At 43.9% G+C, this 27,356-nt stretch overlaps 1 protein-coding gene and 1 long non-coding RNA gene across 3 annotated transcripts in view; one reads left to right on the top strand and one right to left on the bottom strand.

Moving 5' to 3' along the window:
* LOC126336694 (huntingtin-interacting protein 1-like) overlaps positions 1-15,295 on the bottom strand; it is a 462,476-nt gene extending 447,181 nt beyond the window's left edge. Inside the window, exon 1 of one of the 2 annotated variants that reach the window (XM_050000659.1) lies at positions 15,107-15,295. In XM_050000659.1, coding sequence (XP_049856616.1) covers positions 15,107-15,190 — 84 coding nt within the window. In that variant the 5' untranslated portion in view covers positions 15,191-15,295. The remainder of the gene's footprint in view (positions 1-15,106) is intronic. The other variant, XM_050000651.1, reaches the window with a different exon arrangement.
* LOC126336733 (uncharacterized) overlaps positions 1-27,356 on the top strand; it is a 100,967-nt gene that overhangs the window by 17,719 nt on the left and 55,892 nt on the right. The gene's annotated exons all lie outside the window — the stretch shown is intronic.

The raw sequence follows: 27,356 nt of genomic DNA on the forward strand, positions 1-27,356 counted from the left end.
ACACGCCATAAATTTGCTTGCGGCGTATGGATGTATAAAGTGAGTGGACAGTGGGCTACCCCTCCCCCCTTTCGTATAGTTATTAATTTTATAGAAACAATGTGGGTATGAACAGTCCTAAGTTCCTTTGAACAATAAGAGCATACATTATAACTGAAACTACACCTAACCTCTGCTGCTAGCTTGTAACAGGGAGACTTTATGAATACATACACAAACTCCAAGGATGGCAGCAGAAATCCCTTGACTATGTTTCTACTTTTTCTCCACAGGAGAGATTTGTTTCAAGTTCATGGTTGCATTACAAAGCGTTTGGCTTGTAATTCCTATCAATATGAAACTTGGAGCAAATATGGTAATGTAACTGCTGTAATTCCATCCGCGTAAATTCTGTCTAAACGAGTTAAAATAAAAGCAACAAAATAAATAAATATTTTAATCTAAGAAACGCATATGTTGTACCAATTGACATATATGTTGTACCAATTGAAAATTTGCGCCCGATTGGCAGTCGCATCTGCTTTTTGTGGACTTTATTTATTTAACCATAACGCTGTCAGTTCATCGCCTACTTCCAAACTTTCACTGTCGCTGATGCTTTCAACTACATTTTCAAATACTATAATCAGAGATTCTGTTACAGGGCACATGGTAAAACTACAGAAACGGATTTGGTGGGCGATTGTGGCCTACCCTACGACAAGGTATATCTACATCTTTACTCCGGAAGCCACCTTACGGCGTGTGCCGGATGATACTTTGTGCACCACGGTCGCTTCCCATTTTCCTGTTCCAGTCGCGAATGATTTGCGGGAAGAATAGTTGCTGCTAAGCCTCTGTGTGGTCTCGAGTCTCTAATAGTACTTTCAGGGTCTCTTGGCGAAATGTACGTAGCTGGAAGCAATACACTGGTTGACTCTTCTAGGGAAATTCGGCTCTTAACTTCAACAGTGAACCCCGATTCAGACCGCCTGTCTTGCAGCACCCGCCACTGGAGTTGGCTGAACATCTCCAGGACGCTTTCGCGCTTACTATATAAAGCTGTAACGAAATGTGCTGCTCTTCTTTGGATCTTCTCTGTTTCTTCTATCAAATCTTGTACGTATTCTAGACTTACGAGCAATATGGAAGTACTGGTCGATCGAAGGGGTCTTGTTAGTTACCTTCTTTGCGTGTGGTCTATATTTCCTGGGCATTCTTTTAATGTATCTGTCTGGCATGTGGCTTACCTGCTGTTTTATGTCGTCGTCCCACTTGAAATAGCTTCGTACGCAATCTACTATGTATTTTACGGAGTGGCTGCTTCCAATGATTGTTCTCCAATCACGTAATCATACAATAATGCACCTTTTTGCCTATTATGCGCAGTATGTTACATTTTTTTATGTTGTGGGTCAATTGCCAATCACTGCACGAAGAGTCTATCCCCTGCAAGATTTCCTGCATTTCGGCACAATTACATAGTGTGTCGATTTCTCTGCATAGCACAGCATCGATATGAGTTGAATTAAACTCACTGAAACAGGAATTGGAGTCAATTACGCCAAAACAGTGAAGAGGGAACTACAACAGTGCGGCCTGGAGTGCACTCAAATAGCCTAATCTTGAAGATGCGTGTTTGTGAGACGCAGGAAATCTCTGTTAAATTCTGGTTTGAAAACAATTTTTAACTGTACCGACACATTTGCTGTTATCGCTGGTTCAGCATTTCTAACCAATAGCGAAAGGCTATTTACAATTTGTACAGAAACCAGATGGCAGTTAGAGTCGAGGGGCACGAAAGGGAAGTAGTGCTTGGGAAGGGAGTGAGACTGGGTTGTAGCCTATCCTCGATGTTATTGAATCTGTATATTTAGCATGCAATAAAGGAAACTAAAGAAAAATTCGGATCAGGAATTAAAGTCCATGGAGAAGAAATAGAAACTTTGAGGTTCGCCAATGACATAGTAATTTTGTCAGAGACAGCAAAGGACTTGGAAGAGCAGTTGAACGGAATGGACAAAGTCTTGAAAGGAGGATATAAGATGAACATCAGCAAAAGCAAAACGAGTATCATGGAATGTAGTAGAATTAAGTCGGGTGATGCTGCGGGAATTAGATTAGGAAATGAACGCTTAGATCAGTAAATGGGTTTTGCTATTCAGGGGGCAAAATAACATACTGGTTGGAGTAGAGGGGATGTAAAATGTAGACTGTCAATAGCAAGGAAAGCGTTTTTGAAAAAGAGAAATTTGTTAACATCGAGTATAGATTTAAGTTTCAGGAAATCGTTTCGGATAGTATTTGAATGGAGTGTAGCCATGTATGGAAATGAAACATGGATGATAAATAGTTTAGACAAGAGAATAGGAGCTTTCGAAATGTGGTGCTACAGAATGCTGAAGATCAGATGGGTAGATCACGTAACTAATGATGAGGTATTGAATAGAATTGGGGAGGAGTATGTGGCACAACTTGACTAGTAGAAGGGATCGGTTTGTAAGGCATATTCTGAGGCGTCAAGGGATCACCAATTTAGCATTGGACGGCAGCGTGGAGGGTAAAAATCGTAGAGGGAGACCAAGAGATGAATACACTAAGCAGATTCAAAAGGACGTAGGTTGCAGTAGGTACTGGGAGATGAAGCAGCTTAGACAGGATAGAGTAGCATGGAGAGCTGCATCAAACCAGTCTCTGGACTGAAGACCACAACAACATTAAGCTGTTATCAATTCACGTTAATGCCTCTTCAATGATTTCATCCCAAAATGACCCTATATTCATATGATTTCAGATAGTTTAATTAAATTCATACAGAGCTTACTCTAAGGAGTTATTTATAAATCCGTATAACGTCGAGTTGCACAGCGCTTCCACAATGGGCGCGGTAAGCGTGGCGAGGTTGGCAGGTTCCCGGCGATGCGTGGTGCGCGCCAGCTACAGCGGTGGGTTCATAAAGTAAGAGTCGGGAGGGCGACAGGCGCAGCGGCGGTGCGGCTGCGGCGTGCTGTGCATAAGAAGCAGGCACGGGGGAGCCACCGACCGTAGCCGGGCATCCGTAATGGCAGGCCGCGACGCGTGCCACAGGTACCTCACAGACGTTCCCACGACTCTCCAAGCTGGCACCAGACAGGGGCCCGAGGCGCACACGAGTCTGTTCGCTGCAGTCCAGCCGATCAGTACACGTTATCAACGGCATGTCACCAATTACGATGTCTACCGATCTCCGTTTTCACAAATACCGTAGACTCGGCATGCACATCATTGGAAAATCATCGATGTTTATTTTGATTTCATCAGCGACTTATACAGGGTGTTACAAAAAGGTACGGCCAAACTTTCAGGAAACATTGCTCACACACAAATGAAAGATGTTATGTGGACATGTGTCCGGAAACGCTTAATTTCCATGTTAGAGCTTATTTTAGTTTCGTCAGTATGTACTGTACTTCCTCGATTCACCGCCAGTTGGCCCAATTGAAGGAAGGTAATGTTGACTTCGGTGCTTGTGTTGACATGCGACTCATTGTTCTACAGTACTAGCATCAAGCACATCACTATGTAGCATCAACAGGTTAGTGTTCATCACGAACGTAGTTTTGCAGTCAGTGAAATGTTTACAAATGCGGTGTTGGCAGATGCCTATTTGATGTATGAATTAGCACGGGGCAATAGCCGGGGCGCGGTACGTTTGTATCGAGACAGATTTTCAGAACGAAGGTGTCCCGACAGGAAGACGTTCGAAGCAATTGATCGGCGTCTTAGGGAGCACGGAACATTCCAGCCTATGACTCGCGACTGGGGAAGACCTAAAACGACGAGGACACCTGCAATGGACGAGGCAATTCTTCGTGCAGTTGACGACAGCCGTAATGTCAGCGTCAGGTAAGTTGCTGCTGTACGAGGTAACGTTGACCACGTCACTGTATGGAGAATGCTACGGGAGAGCCAGTTGTTTCCGTACCATGTACAGCGTGTGCAGGCTCTATCAGCAGCTGATTGGCCTCCACGGGTACACTTCTGCGAATGGTTCATCTGTTTCAATCCTTATTTCAGTGCAAATGTTCTCTTTACGGATGCGGCTTGATTCCAACGTAATCAAATTGTAAATTTTCACAATCAACATGTGTGGGCTGACGAGAATCCGCACGCAATTGTGCAATCACGTCATCAACACAGATTTTCTGTGAACGTTTGGGCAGGCATTGTTGGTGATGACTTGATTGGGCTCCAGGTTCTTCCACCTACGCTCAATGGAGCACGTTATCACGATTTCACACGGGATACTCTACCTGTGCTGCTAGGACATGTGCCTTTACAAGTACGACACAACACGTGGTTCGTGCACGATGGAGCTCCTGCACATTTCAGTCGAAGTGTTCGTACGCTTCTCAACGACAGATTCGCTGACCGATGGATTGATAGAGGCGGACCAATTCCATGGCCTCCACGCTCTCCTGACCTCAACCCTCTTGACTCATTTATGGGGGCATTTGAAAGCTCTTGTCTACGCAACCCCGGTACCTAATGTAGAGACTCTTCGTGCTCGTATTGTGGACGGCTGTGATACAATACGCCATTCTCCAATGCTGCATCAGCGCATCAGGGATTCCATGCGACGGATGGTGGATGCATGTATCCTCGCTAACGGAGGACATTTTGAACATTTCCTGTAACAAAGTGCTTGAAGTCACGCTGGTACGTTCTGATGCTGTGTGTTTCCATTCCATGATTAATGTGATTTGAAGAGAAGTAATAGAATGAGCTCTAACATGGAAATTTAGCATTTCCGGACACATGTCAACATAACATCTTTTCTTTGTGTGTGAGGATTGTTTCCTGAAAGTTTGGCCGTACCTTTTTGTAACACCCTGTAGACATTCATGGCTGATAATCGACTTGAAAAAAAAATTGTGACTCATGACATTTACATAACGGCGGTAAAAAGTAACATGCAAGTACACCTAATATACACTGAAGAGGCAAAGAAACTGGTGGTGTACCATTCGTGTACGGCCCCAGCGAGCACGCCGAACTACCGCAACACGACGTGGGATAGACTCTACAAACGTCTGCAGTAATGCTAGAGGGAATTGGAACCATGCATCCTGCAGGGCTGTCCATAAATCCGCAAAGGTATGACGGGGTGGATATATGAACAACGCATTACAAGGCATCCCAGATATGCTCACTAATGATCACGGCTGGGGAGTTCGGTGGCCAGCGGAAGTGTTTAAATTCAGAAGAGTATTCCTGGAGCCACTCTGTAGCAATTCTGGACGTGTGGGGTGTCTCATTGTCCTGCTCGAATTGACCAAGCTCGTCGGAATGCAAAATCGACACGAATGGATGCATATGAACAGACAGCATGCTGAAGTATGTGTCACCTGTCAGAGTCGTATCCAGATGTATCCCTCCAACTGCACACGCCCCATTCCATTACAGAGCCGCCGCCAGCTTGAACAGTCTCCCTCTGACATGCAGGTCCATGGATTCATGAGCCGTACACGTCCATCCGCTCGATAAAATTTGAAACTAGACTCGTCCGACCAGGAAATTTGCTTCTAATAATCAACAGAGCAATGTCTGTGTCGATGGGCCCAGGCGAGGCTAGAAGCTTTGTGTCGTGCAGTCATCAAGGGTACACGAGTGGGCCTTCGACTTCGAAAGCCCATACCGATGCTGTTCCGTTGAATGGTTCGCACGCTGACACCTGTTGATGGCCCAGCATTGAAATCTGCAGCAATTTGCGGAAGGGTTGCACTTCTGTCACGTTGAACGATTCTGTTAGCCGTCGTTGATCCCGTTCTTGGAGGATCTTTTTCCGGCCACAGCCTTGGCGGAAATTTGATGTTTCAGCGGATTCCTGTATTCACGGCACACTCGTGAAATAGTTGTACGGGAAAATTCCCACTTCATTGCTACGTCGGGGGTGCTGTGTCCCATCGCTCGTGCGCCGACTATACCACCACGTTCAAACTCACGTATAAATCCAAAACAGGTGATTTATATAAAGCATGCAGGCCCAACTGTGGCGCGGAACTGTTGACACGAAGCGCTCGCTGTTCTGGCTACGATGAGAGCTGACTTCTCGCTGCGTATGCACCTCGCCTAGCAACGGTTGCAGGCACGCGGCAGTCAAGAAACATGAGATGACAAACACGCTCTTGTAAGCGGAGACTGGCGTGTAATGAGTAAAGCCGGACACTGTCTGTCCTCCTGGCAATTTGAGAGTCGGCGCAGCACGGAGGCTGGCGAGAGGCGCAGCAGCACCGCGCTGCCCAACAGCTCACTTCATCCAAACAATTTAATCGCACCTCTTTAAGCATAATGAGTATTTACTTCTTTCAAGGTGAAACTATGCGTCTTATTTCAATGTGGTATTTGTGAACCACAGCATTCACTGTGTGTTCTGAGTGGCCTGTAAGGCATACACAAGAACCACACAATAATTCAGCGAATACTGACAGCAGCTGCAGTACGCGTTCGATCCCAGACGCGCGGAAAAATTACATGTCGTTCTTCTTTAAGGAGGGTAGAACGTCAAACGGGCCGACCTGGAGCAAGAGAGGCACCACAGGACGTTTTATTTTCTACCGTCTATACTTTTACAAATAAATTCATAAAACTTTGTCAGCATGACCAGGAAGGATTCAGGATTCACACACATAGCAGTGGAAGTGCAAAAAACAATTTTTTTTAGATATGAAATTTCATCATTTTTTTCACTTACTGTTGGCCGCATTTGTTGCTACAGGTACATTTTTCTTCACAAGTAAGGGAGATTCTTTGACGAATTTTGCACAGCATAGAAACCATACTTACAGGCGTATGAAACTCTACAAAATTTGATTTTTTTCTAAACAAAGTTTAAAACGTAAAGCTCATTCATTTTTTTCATAAATTAGATTCTAGAGTTTCAGACGCCTGTAAGTATGGTTTGTATGCTGTGCAAATTTCGTCGAACAGTCTTTCTTACGAAGAGAAGTGTACATATAGCAACAAATGCAGCCAATAGTAAGTGAAAAAATGATGAAATTTCACATGTAAAAAATTAGTTATTTTTTGAACTTCCGCTGCTATGAGTGTGAATCCTGAATCCTTCCTGCTCATGCTGACAAAGTTTTATGAATTTACTTCTAAAAGTATATACAGTGGAAATTAAAATGTCCTGTGGTGCCTTTCCTGCACCAAGTCGCCCGTTTGACGTCCTACTCCCCTTAAGCAGATCCATCTGAAATTGAACAGAACTTCCAAAAGTCGGTTATCGACCACTAAATAAAAACCACCAAAGCTAAATATTTGTTAATATATCTGAAACTAGATGTATTGCCCTCATCCGTAGATCAGTATATCTTCAGGTGTGAACTTTACATACTTCCAAGGGATAAAATTCAAAGAGCGGAAGTTTATATACAGATTGTGCAGAAATCGAACTTAAGGTCTAAGGAGTCTAAAGGCATTAAAGAGCCGCAGTAATTGTGAAAGTAAGGCTGTGCTGTAGCACATCGCACGTATTTTTCTGACTTTGGACTTAGCAAACAGTAAAGGGAACTTGGAATGTACCAATATATGATCGTTAGGGTAAGTATGAAGTGTTGCACTCAGGTGTCAAGCTGCCACATTTACAGGCTTATATAAATTTTTAACATTTTTACTACATTTATCTGGTCAGTTATAAGCGCAGTTTATTGTCAATTTTATTTCAACTTGTCTGTCCCCGGTATCTGAGTGATCAGCGCGACAGAATGTCAATCCTAAGGGCCCGGTTCGATTCCCGCCTAGATCGGAGATTTTCTCCGCTCAGGGACTGGGTGTTGTCCTTATTTCATCCCCATCGACGCTCAAGTCGCTGAAGTGGCGTCAAAGCTGAAGACTGGCACCTGGCGAACGGTTTACCCGACGGGAGGCCCTCGTCACACGACATTTACATTTTATTTCAACTGTGCTCTGGTTCAGCTGCTACTAATCAACGCTTGTACATACGTCATGGACAGTTCCGATTCCAGAATACTTTTTACAGGAAGTGAACCTCTCTCTTCGTTTGTATTTATGTATGAACTCATGTAAATGTTAGGAACATTTACCAACTGATAATCTTCATGATTTAACCAACACCACAAAAACATCGTTATCGAACAGGTTTTACGAATTTCAGTACTAAACTAAGAGCCAAGTAAAAATATCGCAGCGTGAGATGAGCAAGTCAATATTTAATTCGGTAATGTCAGTCTGTAAACGCCAATAGGTTTTTATTGTATTCAAATTTTCTTTCCGCAATAATGGATGACGTAAAACGTAATTGGTGGGACGATATACAACTAGTGGCGAATCAGGAATTAGGATGGCAGTTTTGCTACAGATTTGGAGGGTGCCAATTGTGTGACAGTTTTTGGGAGTCAGTTCTGTTACAGTCTGGCGCAATGAAAACTTCGTGTGAATATTTCACTAGGATGTGGAGGAGCTGGGATTGAAATATAAGAGGACTTCGTGGGTTTCACTGATCGTTTTCCGGCAAACTCCGACGCTGCAGTAGTTGTAAAAAGGATTTTCGAGTATCTGCTCCACCAATTTTGCAGAGACTTCCTGAGTTGACAGTGTAACTAATGATTTGGTATGCCAAAAGAAATTTTAAGTAATCAAGTTGCCACAAAGTTTTCACTTCCACAATTACATATTTACTGCGCAAAAATGATACACAACTGACAAAACTTTTGTCATCGATTACAGAAATAAAATTTAAGGATTAAAATTAAAAACTTGTTGCGTTTACAAACTGACATTACAGAATTAAATGCTAACTCGGTCCTACCACACAGCGACATGAAATTTTACTTGGTCTTAGTTCCTAGTACAGAAATTCGTAAAATATGTTCGATAACAATGCTTTTTATTTAGTCGTTTATATCATGAAAATTATTAGTTGGTGAATGTTTGTAACATGCACGCGAGTTCTTTACATAAATCTCTTGTGAAAAGTATACTGGAATTATAAAATCAGAACTACTTATGCTTTATGTAACAGTCTAACCAGAGCATAGTTGAAATGGAATTAATGACAGTATAGTAAGTTGATTTAAAAATGACCAGATAAATGAAGTAAAAATGTTACAAAATTTATACAAGCAAGTAAATGTGGCAGGCTGATACCTGATAACACATCATGTCATACTTTTTTTTAATGCTCATATACTAGTACATTTCAAACTGAGGCGATTTTCAGGAACGGAATTCAAGTCGACGGAGATGAAATACTGTTTGCCGATGGCACTGTAATTCTGTCAGATTGCGGCGGACTTTGAAGAGTACCTGAATGGAATTGTTTTGAAAAAAGTTAAAACAGATGTGATGGAATGTGGTCTAATTAATTCAACCGATGTAGAAGGATTTACATAGGAAATGTTATAGTGAAAACAGTAGGCGAAGTTTGCTACTTGAGCAATAAAATAATAGACTATGGGCGAAGTACAGTGGATATAAAATACAAACTAACAATAACAAGAAATAAATTTCTGAAAGAGTTTGTCAATATCAAATAGAGTCACGTCAACAAAAGTTTTGCATCGTCCTGCTATGTCGTGCAAGTTTCTTGCTTTTGTGACAATGCCAGCACCGATCGGAACGTCACTCCTGAAGTTGCTTATAAATTATATATGCACACACACACTCACACACACACTCACACACACTCTCACACACACACTCACACACACACTCTCACACACACACTCTCACACACACACTCTCACACACACACTCTCACACACACACTCTCACACACACACTCTCACACACACACTCTCACACACACACTCTCACACACACACTCTCACACACACACTCTCACACACACACTCTCACACACACACTCTCACACACACACACTCACACACACACACTCACACTCGCGAGCGCGGTTACATAAGCGATAACTACGGATAGAATACCGCACTAATTGCTGCATTTCAGTTGAAAGGAAAGCACCAGGTGGGACGCATGATACACGCCTGTGGAACAGTAGAGTGGACATCCATCATGCCCCGGACAGAAGAGGGTTTCTACTGACAGGTAGTATTTATGACTTACACCACACAGGCCGTCCACCTTCGACAGGCGCCTAGGACGACCAATATGTACGTTTTCTGAGTGAAAGGAACTGTGCGCTGACTGCTCCAGAACGGAAGAGGCTACAGGACGGCATGTATCGCATCAAAATGTTGACGACTGAATGATGCGAAGCTCCATTTCTAATGATCTTGACGAGCAGCGATTCATACACCACATCATCGACTACATTACATTTGGGCAGGAAATCGTGCACAATAGACGCCCCAGGTTTGGCGCCGGGTTTCCTTTATTGAAGAAACTGACATGCTTATACCCTGACAATCGCAGACAACTTGCTTGGAGGCACCCGGTGTAATGTAACGCCTTCAACACTGTCCCCACATGTGCAACCAGGTGGAGGCGATGGTGGTCGTGGGGTAGGATTATACGTCGATGTCGTTGAGGGAAATCTCACTAGGGGACGCGATTCTGCAACCACCATTTCGGTAACAATTTCAATTTGATGGATAACTCCCTTTCTTACAGTGCTGCTCTCGTCCAAATGGTTCAAATGGCTCTGAGCACTATGGGACTCAACTGCTGTGGTCATCAGTCCCCTAGAACTTAGAACTACTTAAACTTAACTAACCTAAGGACATCACACACATCCATGCCCGAGGCAGGATTAGAACCTGCGACCGTAGCAGTCGCACGGTTCCGGACTGCGCGCGTAGAACCGCGAGACCACCGCGGCCGGCGCTGCTCTCGTGAACACTTTCCTTCAGCATGCTACGGTCGCCAGACTGGAGTGACCTGCCTGTTCTCAGGGCATGAGCCCAGTCAAACATGTGTGGGATCTATTGAAACAAGCCGTTGTTGGGAATGAACCACGACCACATACTCCACGCGACTTACGCAAAATCGATATTGAAGATCGCGGCAGTTTGGATCAGATCCCACCTATGGTATGCCAAAATGGGGTAAAGTCTGCACCCGAACAAGGGGACATTCTAACACGTACTGACGTTGCTTAGAACTGCTGTGAAAAACCCTTCATGAGAAACAGACGATTCTATCGTTACACAAATGTTTTTTGATTTAGTGATGTTGACAAATTGCAAATTAATATACATGCATGCCCCGGAGCTTAAGTTTGCTTTCTGTGCCATGAATTCCGAAATAAAGGGGCGATGCAAAACTCTCATTAATGTGTGTAAATTGAAGAGTTAGGATGTTTTTTCTGGAGTTATCTGAAGTGTTGCCTTGTACAGAAGCTTTCGCTATTAATAGCTCAGAAAGGCTGATGTTCGAAATGTGGTGCTACGGAAGAAAGTTGAAGATTACGTGAAGAGATAGGATAAAAAAGAATCGAACTGGTAAGTAACGAACGTTATGGCTCAAGTTTATTAAAAGGCAGCAGATTAATACAACACATCCTGAGGCATCGAGGAATATTTATTTCGGTTATTAAGGGAAGTGTGTGCGGTAAAAGTTATAGAGGAAGACTAAGTCTTAAATACAGTTAGCACATTCTTACAGATGCAGGTTAGCAGTTGTGTTGACGTGCTGAGACTTATTCAGTACTGTCTAATATAGAATGCTGCGTCAAAACAGTCTTCGGACTGATTAGAGGAGCTTCAGTTTTAAAAGAACGATGTAAACTAGTATTTCGTAATACTGCAATCCCAAGTACGTCTTTGCTACATTCGACGACATTGTATGCGTAAATGCAAGGAAGATCAGCGAAGTATGCTGCTTCTCAGCTCGTCGGGAAACCAAGTGTCCTTGCGCGTTTAGAAAGAGACATCGGGAGGTGCAATTTCAAGAGGTCTTCGATCGAGCTTCTGGGGAAAAAAATGCTGTTTCTCGAGAACTTTTCCAAAACATTAGTATTTACGAACAAATTTTGCTCTGTTTCCAGACGTCCATATCAAGGGGGATAGAACATAAAAGACGCGTCTTTGCTCCACCATAACAAAATAAGGCTCACTTTAAGATAGCGTAGGTATTTTTCTTCTCGAGCTGTACGCCTGAATGCGTCAATTATATTCAAACCTTAATCGGAATTTAGATATCACACTTCATGTACATTAAAGAAATGCAATGCTGTGGACTATATTCCACGTATCTTACCATATTCTAAACGATTTTTGTATGTGAAACATAGTTTACTTTTGTTTGTGCAATACATATTTATTGTCAAAGAGCAAAATATTATCCCACAAGATCTGGACGAGTGAAAGTTTGCATACTACGCTCACTTTTCTGATTCCTTGGTCGGAAAAGTTCATAGCTGTTCTTATGACACAGGGAACTAACAGTAATTTATTAATCTAATCAATTATGTCTTTATGACTTCAAGATTTCATTGCAATACAGTGGAACTTTCTACACAATTTATTAATTAATGCTATTACATAACACTTAAATGATATGGCAGAGAACTGTCCGAGCAAGTACACATTCCCAACTATCTGTCGTGGCGTATTAGTGCGTAACTTTTTTCTACCATCAGTTGTGACCTTGCACAGTGAGCAGTTTCATTGAAGCACAACCCGTTGACACTGGAGACCTAGGCTAGGGGCAGCGGAGCACTTCCACAGCCTCTCGGAAAACGACTCACGTATGTACCGAGCAGTAGTAAGAGTGTTGGCACGTGTGCATCAAATTGATCCTACTCTGAAGGCGATGACTACTAATTTGATGTAATTGGTTAGTAAACCAACTTTTAATGTAGGTTCATTCTTTATCCTAGATCCCGTAAACATCGTTTTCGGTGGGGAGGAGGGTAAAGAGGAGGGGGGGGGGGGGGGGGGCAGCCTTGGCAGTTCTGCCAATGGCATAGATTCATTTTCGTTACGGCTATGTTACTACAGTCTGCTAAGATCCAAACTAGTGTTGGATAATGCAACCAGTAAAAAGCGTGAGCTATGATTATGTCAGGGAGCAGGAACCAACCCAGCATTTGCCTTACTGCAGGAAAATCAAAAAACAGCTCCATCTGAATGGCTTGATGAGGAAACTGGCCCGTTCCTCTATAATGCAGGTCTTGTGTCAATCACTCGGTGAACAGCGGACAAACACAAAGGTTTAACGAAAATTACGAGTACGCACAACGCAGCTCTACCTAGTGCGCTGGTTTTGTTTGTGCTGCAACCACGTCGCACCCACGTCATAAGGTACTAGCTTGTCATGATATGTAAACATAATCCACAACCAAGATTTCCCAAAGGACAAAATGGAGAAACGGGAACTGTGTTTCAATTGCCCTTACTTCTTACTGTCTGCGACATCGAGGTACACCGCTGCAAACTATCGCATCCACCACGAGGACGCCCATGCCCGAACGAAAGGAGGGGGGGAGGAGACGGGCGATAAGCCGCCCCCCCCCACTTAGCTCTAAAAGACAGGAAAAAATTTAGTGTAGATAGAGGTTTTTCCTCAAAATAATTGCCCCCCCCCCCCCAAAAACAAACCATTGTGTGGTCGCCCTTGATCCACCAGATAACCGTTCGAAAGCTAAGAGTAACCATCTCACACAGAACCCAAGTTACATCTGAAAATTAGTACACAGATTTGGGAACTTGGTGTATGTTAACATTAGCTCCGAAATATACATTGTCATAAATAATGTGTTTACTGATGAATTGGTGTTTCTTAGTCTTAAACTAGAGTATGTAAACACCGAATATGTAATTACTGCCTAACAGTGATCTGTTTGTGTGGTTTTACTACAGATGACAGACTGCAATAGAACCATCATTCAAAATAGGTTCTTAATGTCTGTCAGATGAATTACGCATTCAATTTGACTTTCATATAACGACAGCACACTACTCAGCATAATACTTTTTTTAAACATATTTCCAAATTAAGATCGACACGGTACTGCCAGTCAATCGTCTGACTTCAGTTTCATGAATAATGTATAAATATTCAAATGTACGGTCACTAACTCTGTTTACTTCGCGGAAAGAGAAATCGAGCTTACCAAAATATTCAAACCCTGACAAATTGTTCATCCTCAGTCTTTTGACCACTTTTACGGGGCACTGCGAGTACGCCTTCCCTAGAAATTCTAGTAGTGGCAGCAGGAGGCAAGAACTAGATTTTTGTTATTAACAATCAGGGTTCAACCGTAGGTCCTGGTTAGCTTTAATACTATTAGCAGCAATGAGCATTTTCTATAGGTCTAATAACTGGTTACCTCAATGTTTGACAAACACCATCTGTCATTTTGTTTGTTAGTTGTTACTCTGTTGTAGGTCAGACAACAGTGCCTGAACACAAAAGAATTACAACTACGTTTCCTAATAACTGATAGGTATGATTTATGCACAGTTAATGAAATCGGTCAATTTTCAAATATCACATTTCTGAAAGAATCTCGTTTTACTAGAAGATGGTATGACAGTGTTAGAAAAACTAGATAAATAGTACATACTTTTTAACATCTGTTTTTATGTCGTTATAGATGGGTTCTGTCAGTTATCCAATGGCACTGCAAGCACGTATTTAATATTCAGTTCTGATACAAAATTCATTCCTGTTAATACCATGGACTCAAGAATGGTTTAAACTTCTGCCTTCGTTCGCAGTATTAGTGCCAGCTTTCCTAGAAGATTCTGAAGTGTATATCCGAAAACAAAATTAAAATGAGAGGAAACATGCCTATCAAGATAACTTGTACCAGGATATTTATGAATGTACTGTCACCAATGTTTACATATTTTCGCGCCAATACACGCGCGCAACCGAGACAAGTATAAATGCTAAAACACTAATGCTAAACAGTAATTTTCTCCAGTACCAAGTTTCACAGCCATTTAAAGGAAAAACTGTACGAGTTAAATTGCACTCAAAGCACATAACACGATAAAAAAAAGCAGAAAAATAGATATCAAGAACTTATTTAAAAAGTAAACTGACAGAAATTAAACCGAACTATTGACGAGTACTCAAAAAGTTTTGCACTTTGTACCGCAGCTGTAGAATACATATTTTCTCGACCTAACGCACTTTTCTCAAGGTAGTTTCTCTCACGCTGTCAAAGACAAGATTATTAACTCATATCTCTTACCTGGTTCTTTTCAAAATTCTCCCTCTCCAATTCTAAGCCGGTCTTGCGTTGCTGCAAAACCCTCGGAAGCGACAGCGACGACATTGCCAGTGATTTTAAAACGCTATAATTTCGCAAGCCCCGACCAACACCACACAACACAAGCCTCCACTCACTACTGACGACAGGGATCAAAACATATGCGTCCAAAGTTGCTAGTAGCAAGCAGCCTCAACAGCGTTGCAGTAGTCTCTGGTGGAGCTGCTAGCGCTGAAGCGGGCATACGGAGAACTACTGGCGGCGGCGGCGGTTAGTTCGAATTGTTCTTTAACCACGTGAGAAAAAAATCGCTTAGTTAATCTGGCAGTGAGACGATATTTCATTATATTCTGGCCCATTTTCAATTGTTTAATTCCGTAAAATTTCGTTGACGACTTGGTGGCAGCTGTTAATGTATCTGTAATCTAGCGTCCCCAACTTCCAACGGAATAATGGGATGATTTTTTCCAGCAAATAGTTTTCGTTTCACGTGTTTAACAACAAGCCAAGATCGAAAATAAAACGAAATGCACTTATAATTGCCCATTTTAAGTGTAGCCTTACTAGAAGAAAATTAAAAATGTGCATGATGTTTGTTACGTTAAGTGGTTTCCCTGCCTAATCTCAAACAGTAAATGCCAGATTTTATGTAACTGTAATTAATTTTTATCGAATGTCAAGTTTGAACTATTTTTAAACTAAAATTATTTCTTTTTGTACACTATGAAATTGGCTACTTTTACTGTCACTAATCCAATGGTGGCAATAGTTATTCATTTAACAACAGATCTACTGACTTTAAGCTGATCTAAATGTACTATAGCCAGCAGATGTGGCCGAGTGGTACTAGGCGCTTCAGTCCGGAACCGCGCTGCTGCTACGGTCACAGGTTCGAATTCTGCCTCGGGCATGGATGTGAGTGATGTCCTTACGTTAGTTAGATTTAAGTTGTCTTAAGGCTAGGGGACTGATGATCCCAGATGTTAAGTCCCATAGTGCTCAGAGGCATTTGAACCATTTTTTAAATGTGCTATAGTTCCCAAAATGTAGTGCCAGACTCTACAGTCTTTTCAATTCACTGGATTACAGAAGGATGACATTACAGCTAGAAACCGACCATGTGGAAGAACATTGGTGTTCCAGAAAAATTTGGGAACCAATGAGCCAATAATAATCCTAAAAATTGTCTTAAAGATAGACTGAAGACAGACGAACCTACAATTATAGTACTCCTAGGTTAAGAAAATAGACCTTTCGTGAATGTTGACTGGAATAAACAATTCTTGGATTATCAGGGAAAACGATCACAGTAGCTCACTCTTTGTGCTGCTCATCATCCATAACCAATCATACTTCCGTTACACCATTTTCTGCTGCTACTGATACTACCCTATACGCGTCTGACTAGAAATCGTAATCTTTTTTTCTTTTTCCATTTCACTTCACTGACCCCACAATACACCTAGAGTGAGCCTTTCCCTTTTAATATTTTCTAGTTCACCTGTCGCGTTCAAACTTCTGACAATGCAATAGCCCACTCGCAGTACGTTAGCCTTTCGCTGGTGTACAATGTACAGAATCCGAAATGCAATAAACTCTAGTTGATGGCGACCATCTATATTACTAAAGATCTACCTCAGAACATGGAACCTGGTACCGGCTGCAGAAGAAACAAAAATTAGATTTTCAATATTTCGTGCAATTATTGACCAATAATTTAAATTCCTATCACACTCTGCCTATTAACAGGTATAATTTGATATTAATAGTGCAGCTCGATAACACAAGAAATACAGTTAGAAACTGCGTGTTTGTCTTGAGGCACTACAGCTAACAGAGTACCTGGACTTTATTCATCCAGTACTTGAGCATGAGAGAACTTACCAACTTCCCAGAGATTATTATTGTTGCGGTCCTGAGACTGGTTTGATGCAGCTCTCCATGCTATTCTATCCTGTGCAAGCTTCTCCATCTCCCAGTACCTACTGCAACCTACATCCTTCTGAATCTGCTTAGCGTATTCATCTCTTGGTCTCTCTCTACGATTTTTACCCTCCACGCTGCCCTCTAATACTAAACTGGTGATCCCTTGATGCCTCAGAACATGTCCTACCAACCCATCCCTTCTTCTGGTCAAGTTGTGCCACAAACTTCTCTTCTCTCCAATCCTATTCAATACTTCCTCATTAGTTATGTGATCTACCCATCTAATCTTCAGCATTCTTCTGTAGCACCACATTTCGAAAGCTTCTATTCTCTTCTTGTCCAAACTAGTTATCGTATATGTTTCACTTCCATACATGGCTACACTCCATACAAATACTTTCAGAAATAACTTGCTTACACTTAAATCTATACTCGATGTTAACAAATTTCTCTTCTTCAGAAACGCTTTCCTTGCCATTGCCAGTCTACATTTTATATCCTCTCTACTTCGACCATCATCAGTTATTTTGCTCCCCAAATAGCAAAACTCCTTTACTACTTTAAGTGTCTCATTTCCTAATCAATTCCCTCAGCGTCACCCGACTTTATTCAACTACATTCCATTATCCTCGTTTTGCTTTTGTTGATGTTCATCTTATATCCTCCTTTAAAGACACTATCCATTCCGTTCAACTGCTCTTCCAAGTCCTTTGCTGTCTCTGACAGAATTACGATGTCATAGGCGAATCTCAACATTTTCATTTCTTCTCCATGGATTTTAATACCTACTCAGAATTTTTCTTTTGTTTCCTTCACTGCTTGCTCAATATACAGATTGAATAACATCGCGGAGAGGCTACAACCCTGTCTCACTCCTTTCCCAACAACTGCTTCCCTTTCATGCCCCTCGACTGTTATAACTGCCATCTGGTTTCTTTACAAGTTGTGAATAGCCTTTCGCTCCCTCTGTTTTAACCCTGCCACATTTAGAATTTGAATGAGTAGTCCAGTCGACATTGTCAAAAGCTTCCTCTAAGTCTACAAATGCTAGAAACTTTGGTTTGCCTTTCCTTAATCTTTCTTCTAAATTAAGTCGTAGGGTCAGTATTGCCTCACGTGTTCCAACATTTCTACGGAATCCAAACTGATCTTCCCCGAGGTCGGCTTCTACTAGTTTTTCCATTCGTCTGTAAATAATTCGCGTTAGTATTTTGCAGCTGTGACTTATTAAACTGATAGTTCGGTAATTTTCACATCTGTCAACACCTGCTTTCTTTGGGATTGGAATTATTATATTCTTCTTGAAGTCTGAGGGTATTTCGCCTGTCTCCTACATCTTGCTCGCCAGATGGTAGAGTTTTGTGAGGACTGGCTCTCCCAAGGCCGTCAGTAGTTCCAATGGAATGTTGTCTACTCCGGGGGCCTTGGGAATATTACACACAATTTCAAGCCATTATGAAACTTTTTCTCGGTGACCCGCCCTTCAGAATGATGAAAGAAAATTTTTTATTGCTTACTATATTTTCACTGCTCTTCAGCAAATCTTCAGCACCACGCATGATGTTTTACTTTATTATTTCTTTACTAGTAACTCTATTTACAACATGTTTTGCAGCCATTATTCACATATTCCACTGAATGTACGAGAAAGTCTATATAATTGTGTGACATATAGCTATCGAAACATAACATCAGAAACATTTGTTTAAAATCATGCGTAGTAATACTTAAATATCAAGCCTTACACTTTAATTTACTACTTCTTTGCTATTAAAAAGGACTCCGTCGTCAGGCCACAAGTGGCCCATCGGGACCATCCGACCGCCGTGTCATCCTCATGAGGATGCGGTTAGGAGGGGCGTGTGGTCAGCACATCGCTCTCCTGGACATTATGATGGTTTTCTTTGACCGGAGCTGCTACTATTTGGTCGAGAAGCTTCTCGATTGGCATCACGAGGCTGAGTGCACCCACAAAAATGGCAACAGCGGATAGCGGCCGGTATGGTCGCCCATCCAAGAGCAGACCACGCCCGACAGGGCTTAACTTCGGTGATCTGACGGGAACCGGCGTATCCACTGTGGCATGGCCGTTGCTTCTTTGCTATTAACCCTAATCGCAATAGATTTTGCACACAGTATCTACACTCCTGGAAATGGAAAAAAGAACACATTGACACCGGTGTGTCAGACCCACCATACTTGCTCCGGACACTGCGAGAGGGCTGTACAAGCAATGATCACACGCACGGCACAGCGGACACACCAGGAACCGAGGTGTTGGCCGTCGAATGGCGCTAGCTGCGCAGCATTTCTGCACCGCCGCCGTCAGTGTCAGCCAGTTTGCCGTGGCATACGGAGCTCCATCGCAGTCTTTAACACTGGTAGCATGCCGCGATAGCGTGGACGTGAACCTTATGTGCAGTTGACGGACTTTGAGCGAGGGCGTATAGTGGGCATGCGGAAGGCCGGGTGGACGTACCGCCGAATTGCTCAACACGTGGGGCGTGAGGTCTCCACAGTACATCGATGTTGTCGCCAGTGGTCGGCGGAAGTTGCACGTGCCCGTCGACCTGGGACCGGACCGCAGCGACGCACGGATGCACGCCAAGACCGTAGGATCCTACGCAGTGCCGTAGGGGACCGCACCGCCACTTCCCAGCAAATTAGGGACACTGTTGCTCCTGGGGTATCGGCGAGGACCATTCGCAACCGTCTCCATGAAGATGGGCTACGGTCCCACACACCGTTAGGCCGTCTTCCGCTCGCGCCCCAACATCGTGCAGCCCGCCTCCAGTGGTGTCGCGACAGGCGTAAATGGAGGGACGAATGGAGACGTGTCCTCTTCAGCGATGAGAGTCGCTACTGCCTTGGTGCCAATGATGGTCGTATGCGTGTTTGGCGCCGTGCAGGTGAGCGCCACAATCAGGACTGCATACGACCGAGGCACACAGGGCCAACACCCGGCATCATGGTGTGGGGAGCGATCTCCTACACTGGCCGTACACCTCTGGTGATCGTCGAGGGGACACTGAATAGTGCACGGTACATCCAAACCGACATCGAACCCATCGTTCTACCATTCCTAGACCGGCAAGGGAACTTGCTGTTCCAACAGGACAATGCACGTCCGCATGCATCCTGTGCCACCCAACGTGCTCTAGAAGGTGTAAGTCAACTACCCTGGCCAGCAAGGTCTCCCGATCTGTTCCCCATTGAGCATGTTTGGGACTGGATGAAGCGTCGTCTCACGCGATCTGCATGTCCAGCACGAACGCTGGTCCAACTGAGGCGCCAGGTGGAAATGGCATGGCAAGCCATTCCACAGGACTACATCCAGCATCTCTACGATCGTCTCCATGGGAGAATAGCAGCCTGCATTGCTGCGAAAGGTGGATATACACTGTACTAGTGCCGACATTGTGCATGCTCTGTTGCCTGTGTCTATGTGCCTGTGGTTCTGTCAATGTGATCATGTGATGTATCTGACCCCAGGAATGTGTCAATAAAGTTTCCCCTTCCTGGAACAATGAATTCACGGTGTTCTTATTTCAATTTCCAGGAGTGTACATGCACTGTCCAGTCACATTAATGTAACAACGTGGCAGAAGCCTGAATAACACCGTTTGCAGTGCAAATTGCTGCGAGATGCGCAGGAAGAGAGTCAATGAAGTTCTGGAAGGTACTGACAGGGATTGGTACTATACCGATTACAGTGTCGTGGGCAGCTGCGCTAGGTTTGAGGTCCATGGTATGAACAACTCGATCGAAGTGAAAGGGTTTTTACCTGGGGAGTGTAGTGGTCAGGGGAGTATGGTAAACACGCCATGGTGCTCTTCGAACCACGCACGACCGCTGATACCTTGCGAACCATGGATGAAGGGTATCAGACGGATGCCATATTCCTTGACTTCCGGAAAGCGTTTGACTCGGTGTCCCACTGCAGACTTCTAACTAAGGTACGAGCATATGGGAGTGGCTAGAAGACTTCTTAAGTAATAGAATCCAGTACGTTGTCCTCGATGGTGAGTGTTCATCAGAGGTGAGGGTATCATCTGGAGTGCCCCGGGAAGTGTGGTAGGTCCGTTGTTGTTTTCTATCTACATAAATGATCTTTTGGATAGAGTGGATAGCAATGTGCGGCTGTTTGCTGATGGTGCTGTGGTGTACGGGAAGGTGTCGTCGTTGAGTGACTGTAGGAGGATACAATATAACTTGGACAGGATTTGTCATTGGTGCAAGGAATGGGAGCTAACCCTAAATATAGATAAATGTATATTAATGCAGATGAATAGGAAAAAGAATCCCGTAATGTTTGAATACTCCATTAGTAGTGTAGCGCTTGACACAGTCACATCGATTAAATATTTGGGCGTAACATTGCAGAGCGATATGAAGTGGGACAAGCATGTAATGGCAGTTGTGGGGAAGGCGGATAGTCGTCTTCTGTTCATTGGTAGAATTTTGGGAAGATGTGGTTCATCTGTAAAGGAGACCGCTTATAAAACACTAATACGACCTATTCTCGAGTACTGCTCGAGCGTTTGGGATCCCTATCAGGTCGGATTGAGGGAGGAGATAGAAGCAATTCAGAGGCAGGCTGCTAGATTTGTTACTGATAGGTTTGATCATCACGCGAGCGTTACGGAAATGCTTCAGGAACTCGGGTGGGAGTCCCTGGAGGAAAGGAGGCGTTCTTTTCGTGAATCGCCACTGAGGAAATTTAGTGAACCAGCATTTGAGGCTGACTGCAGTTCAGTTTTACTGCCGCCAACTTATATTTCGCGGAAAGACCACAAAGATAAGATAAGAGAGATTAGGGCACGTACAGAGGCATCTAGGCAGTCATTTTTCCCTCGTTCTGTTTGGGAGTGGAACAGGGAGAGAAGATGCTAGTTGTGGTACGAGGTACCCTCCGCCACGCACCGTATGGTGGATTGCGGAGTATGTATGTAGTTGTAGATGTAGATGTAGAGCTTTGTTCTGCTGGTAGACGCCGTCGTGCCCAGGAAAAACAAACTACGCGTAAGGGTATACATGATCTTGAATGATAGATGCATATTTCTGTTGATCCAACGCGCCTTCCATAATGATGAGATCACCCAGGGAATGACACGAAAACATTCTCCAGAACGCTTTCTTCTTAGGGCTGGCCTTTCTTCTGTGAGTTTTGTGTCCCTATAGATGCATGGAGTGACATCTTAACAGGTAGACCAAATTTACATCTACATCTATGTGCATACTTTGCAAGCCATTGTATGTGGTGTGGTAGAGGGTACACCGCACTACTACAAGTCACTTTCGTTCCATGTGGTTTCCCCCTTCAAGCTAGACGACTTTCGTTCTTTGTAGTTTTTTTTCGTTTGACGCTTATTTCGTGAGTTATTTGGCCCGGTCACGATCAATGGACCACCCTGTATACGCCTCCGAATGGGCGCTAATTTCTCGTGTCTTATCTTCATGTCCTTACACGAAATGTATATTCGACGTAGTAGAATCCTTAGCCGGGAGCAGTACAGCACTGATGTGCGGGTCTGGTGTCGGCGGGTGCAGCCATTCCTATGCGACCAGGCGGCGGCGGTGGAGATGACGGCGGAGGTGTCATGTGGGCAGAGAAGAGAGTGACACATTGTAATGTCCCCAAAGACTGACAGGTCTCAGCAGAATTAGCTCAGGAGCAATATATCATAATTCTAAGTGACTCACTTCCACCTGCATGACAAGGCAAGCGACAGACAGAATGTAATTAGCGTTGGATACCTTCAACTTTCTAATGGCAGTTCCTACCCATTCTGATATCAGAGGAACCCCCCAGACACATTACAGAAGTATCTGTAACGGTTACCTGCCGAGTGTAATCAGACTGCAGGAAAAAAATACTCACCATGCAAAGGGACTCTCATGATCAATTTAACTAATCAGTCAATCAATTTGATATCAATGATGCGCCACGGGGAAAGTGGAAGCGAGGGGGAGAATGCCTCAGATGTGATTCGTTAGGTGGAGTGGTAATCAGGTGATGTTTTTTTCGTTGTGGTGAGATCTTTTATCGAAATTTCAATCTCTCACGTACACGGGGAGAGATGGTCATGGTAATAAAATCACCTACACTACTGAATTCACAAAGTGATACATTAGTATCAGCCTGATATTTACAATTCCTCTGTACTGCTATTTGGATAATTGACGAGGCACTTGACTACCTTCCACATCTACATCTACATTCACATTTAAGTGCTTGGCAAAGGGTTCATCGAACCACAATCATACTATCTCTCTACCATTCCACTCCCGAACAGCGCGCGGGAAAACGAACACCTAAACCTTTCTGTTCGAGCTCAGATTTCTCTTATTTTATTTTGATGATCATTACTACCTATGAAGGTTGGGCTCAACAAAATATATTCGCATCTGGAAGAGAAAGTTGGAGACTGAAATTTCGTAAATAGAACTCGCCGCGACGAAAAACGTCTTTGCTTTAATGAGTTCCATCCCAGCTCGCGTATCATATCTGCCACACTCTCTTCCCTATTACGTGATAATACAAAACGAGCTGCCCTTTTTTGCACCCTTTCGATGTCCTCCGTCAATCCCACCTGGTAAGGACCCCACACCGCGCAGCAATATTCTAACAGAGGACGAACGAGTGTAGTGTAAGCTGTCTCATTAGTGGACTTGTTGCGTCTTCTGAGTGTTCTGCCAATGAAACGCAACCTTTGGCTCGCCTTCCCGACAATATTATCTATGTGGTCTTTCCAACTGAAGTTGTTCGTAATTTTAACACCCAGGTACTTAGTTGAATTGACAGCCTTGAGAATTGTACTATTTATCGAGTAATCGAATTCCAACGGATTTCGTTTGGAACTCATGTGGATCACCTCACACTTTTCGTTATTTAGCGTCAACTGCCACCTGCCACACCATACAGCAATCTTTTCTAAATCGCTTTGCAACTGATACTGGTCTTCGGATGACCTTACTAGACGGTAAATTACAGCACCATCTGTGAACAACCTAAGAGAACTGCTCAGATTCTCACCCAGGTCATTTATATAGATCAGGAACAGCAGAGGTCCCAGGACGCTTCCCTGGGGAACACCTGATATCACTTCGGTTTTACTCGATGATTTGCCGTCTGTTACTACGAACTGCGACCTTCCTGACAGGAAATCACGAATCCAGTCGCACAACTGAGACGATACCCCATAGGCCCGCAGCTTGATTAGAAGTCGCTTGTGCGGAACGGTGTCAAAAGCCTTCCGGAAATCTACAAATACGGAATCAACTTGAGATCCCCTGTCGATAGCGGCCATTACTTCGTGCGAATAAAGAGCTAGCTGCGTTGCACAAGAACGATGTTTTCTGAAAGCATGCTGATTACGTATCAATAGATCGTTAACTTGGAGGTGATTCATAATGTCTGAATACAGTATATGCTCCAAACCCTACTGCAAACCGACGTCAATGATATAGGTCTGTCGGCCGGAGTGGCCGAGCGGTTCTAGGCGCTACAGTCTGGAGCTGCGCGATCGCTACGGTGGCAGGTTCGAATCCTGCTTCGGGCGTGGATGTGTGTGATGTCCGGTCTGTGGGCAACGGCAGTCTCGGTCATGAGAGCTCGGCCGACCAGAAGACCCGGCTTAGCTTGTCACGACTGGGCAGGGACAAAGAAAGTACCCGGCGGTCGGCTCCTCAGTTACACAGTGCACTCAGTAGATGGTACTGGACTAAACTGAACGTAACTGGCTAGTTTTTTCGTTTGAGATGCTGTGTTCAAGTAAGACAATGAGTACTACACTCATAAAAATATCGCATACGATGTACTGCCCACGTTTCTGGTCGCTAGGATGTGACTTGCAACTCCTAAGTAGGTATAAGTGTTTTTCATTCAACAACGCTGTTGCTACATGACTCTTTTCTGTATGGAGTATGGATTTAAAGCAGGGCTAGGACAGTAGAGCGCCAAGGTAATGTTATTACCCATTGTATTGTATTGTATTGTATTGTATGGAACTGTGGAACCAGAAACGACAGAGAGGCTACGGCGGGGACGAAGCCCTTAGTGCTTCACAACCCCACAACAGGCTATACCAGTCCACTCACCTCACCGCCGCCCCACACGGAAACTAGGGTTATTGTACGGTTTGGCCAACTGGACTCCCCCCCCCCCCCCCCCCCTCCCGACACTCCGTGTTTCCGTAGCAATCACCGACATAGTGTAACTAAGGCGGAGTAATGGAAACCAGCCCGCATTCGCTGAGGCAGGTGGAAAACCGCCTCAAAAACCATCAACAGACTGGTCGGAACACTGGACCTCAACAGTAATCCGCTGCGCGGATTCGTGCCAGGGACCGGCACGCCTTCCCGCCCGGAAAAGCAGTGAATTAGACCGGACGGCTAACCGGGAGGGCTTTATTACCCATACTTGTGTCCCTTCAGCAACTATTGACTTGTAGACCGGCAGGAGGCTACTCCCCTGTTCTTCAGTGATAGTTTGTTGTCTTATTATAATTATTACCACCACCCATCCTTCCCACACAGGGCTATTGGCTGGAGTGATTGGCTGGAGCAACTCTCTAATGCTAGACTAATAGCGAAAATATCGTCTCTACATTCAGTGGCTGTTGATAACCTTGGCTAGGACTCTTCTCTAGCACTTGATCAAAGATAAATACTCCTCCCCAATACCCACGATTCACAGCCAGTGGAAAAGATTTGAATTTTCCCACTGATTTTTTTCAATTTCTCACAAATAGAAGGAGAAGAGTTATACTGCAGCCGTATTCTGGGTCGGCCATCTTGTATTGTGACTTCATATCCAACACGGCTGTTCTTGAGAAAGCAAAAATGTATAGCATGGGAGCTCTTATCATTGGGCATCAACTCAGATGGGCCGGACATGTCCAGCGGATGAAAAATGACAGACTTCCACGCCAAATGCTGTACAGCGAAGTGAGCACAGATAAAAGGCCACGAGGTGCCCCTCTCAAACGTTATAAGGATCAGTACAAGAAAAATCTGAAAAACTTGAACATCGATCCGAGTAACTGGTCCACAAAAGCAGAAGACCGAAGTCGCTAGCGCTCAGTTACCTCAAATGCTCTTCAAAATTTTGAGCTGGAACGTCGAAGAATGGAGAACGACAAACGCCGGAGACGTAAAGTCATCCAGGCTCAGCCACGTCCTCCACCTTCCATCAGCTGTAATGTCTGTGGCCGATAGGATTGGATTGCTAAGCCATCAACGACACTTCCACGCCTGAACCGTGACAAAGGAAATCTCAGGAGAGAAATGAAAACTCGGATACGAGTATCAGCCGACGACGACGATTCTGGGTCGGCCATCTTGTATTGTGACGTCACAGTTTGAATGCGTCAGTATTCCAGAGACGATCCAATAAAGAGAATACTGTACGTCCTTCCGCACCAGTGATATAAAAATTTAATTTTTATAAATATATTATTATTATTATTATTATGTATTCTGCAATGCAATGTAATTAGCACTTATTTAACATGAAAAGTCGAATTTATATTTTAGTTTACCGAAAATTTTGAATTTTCTGCCGATTTTGAACTTCTCGCTGTTTTTCGGGTGAGGTTGGTTGGTTGGTTGTTTGGGGAAGGAGACCAGACAGCGTGGTCATCGGTCTCATCGGATTAGGGAAGGATGGGGAAGGAAGTCGGCCGTGCCCTTTCAGAGGAACAATCCCGGCATTTGCCTGGAGTGATTTAGGGAAATCACGGAAAACCTAAATCAGAATGGCCGGACGCGGGATTGTACCGTCGTCCTCCCGAATGCGAGTCCAGTGTCTAACCACTGCGCCACCTCGCTCGTTCCCAGGTGAGGGAGCGGTAATTAATTGATAATTTCATTAATTAGTCAATTGATTTAATATCATAATGGCGCCAGAACCTCTTCTTTACGCTCCAGACTTCAAAGGCAAAGGTCCCTGGTTTAAGGTCTAGTCCAGTACACGGTTTGATATCCTAGATGGAGAGGATGAGGGGACCCCCAAATGGGCTGGGGGTTTCCCAGAGGAGGAGATAGCAATTAATCGGGCAATTTAATTAATTCATTTGATATCAAAATTGTGGTGTTACGTCACGTCTACACCAGAGGACAGGAGTGAGGGAGCGTCCGCCATCTTGAATTAAACTGTCCTCACATGGGCTTTGCTGCACAACTTCCATGTCTTATGGTGCACTACATTTGCTTAGGTTCTGGCTTTGGATAGCGCCATTTGCCTTGCACGGTAAATGAGTGCTGTAATCACAGCAACAGGTGAACAGCTTAAAAACTTAGCAGC

Source organism: Schistocerca gregaria, chromosome 1 (genome assembly GCF_023897955.1).
Source record: "Schistocerca gregaria isolate iqSchGreg1 chromosome 1, iqSchGreg1.2, whole genome shotgun sequence".
NCBI lineage: Eukaryota > Metazoa > Arthropoda > Insecta > Orthoptera > Acrididae > Schistocerca > Schistocerca gregaria.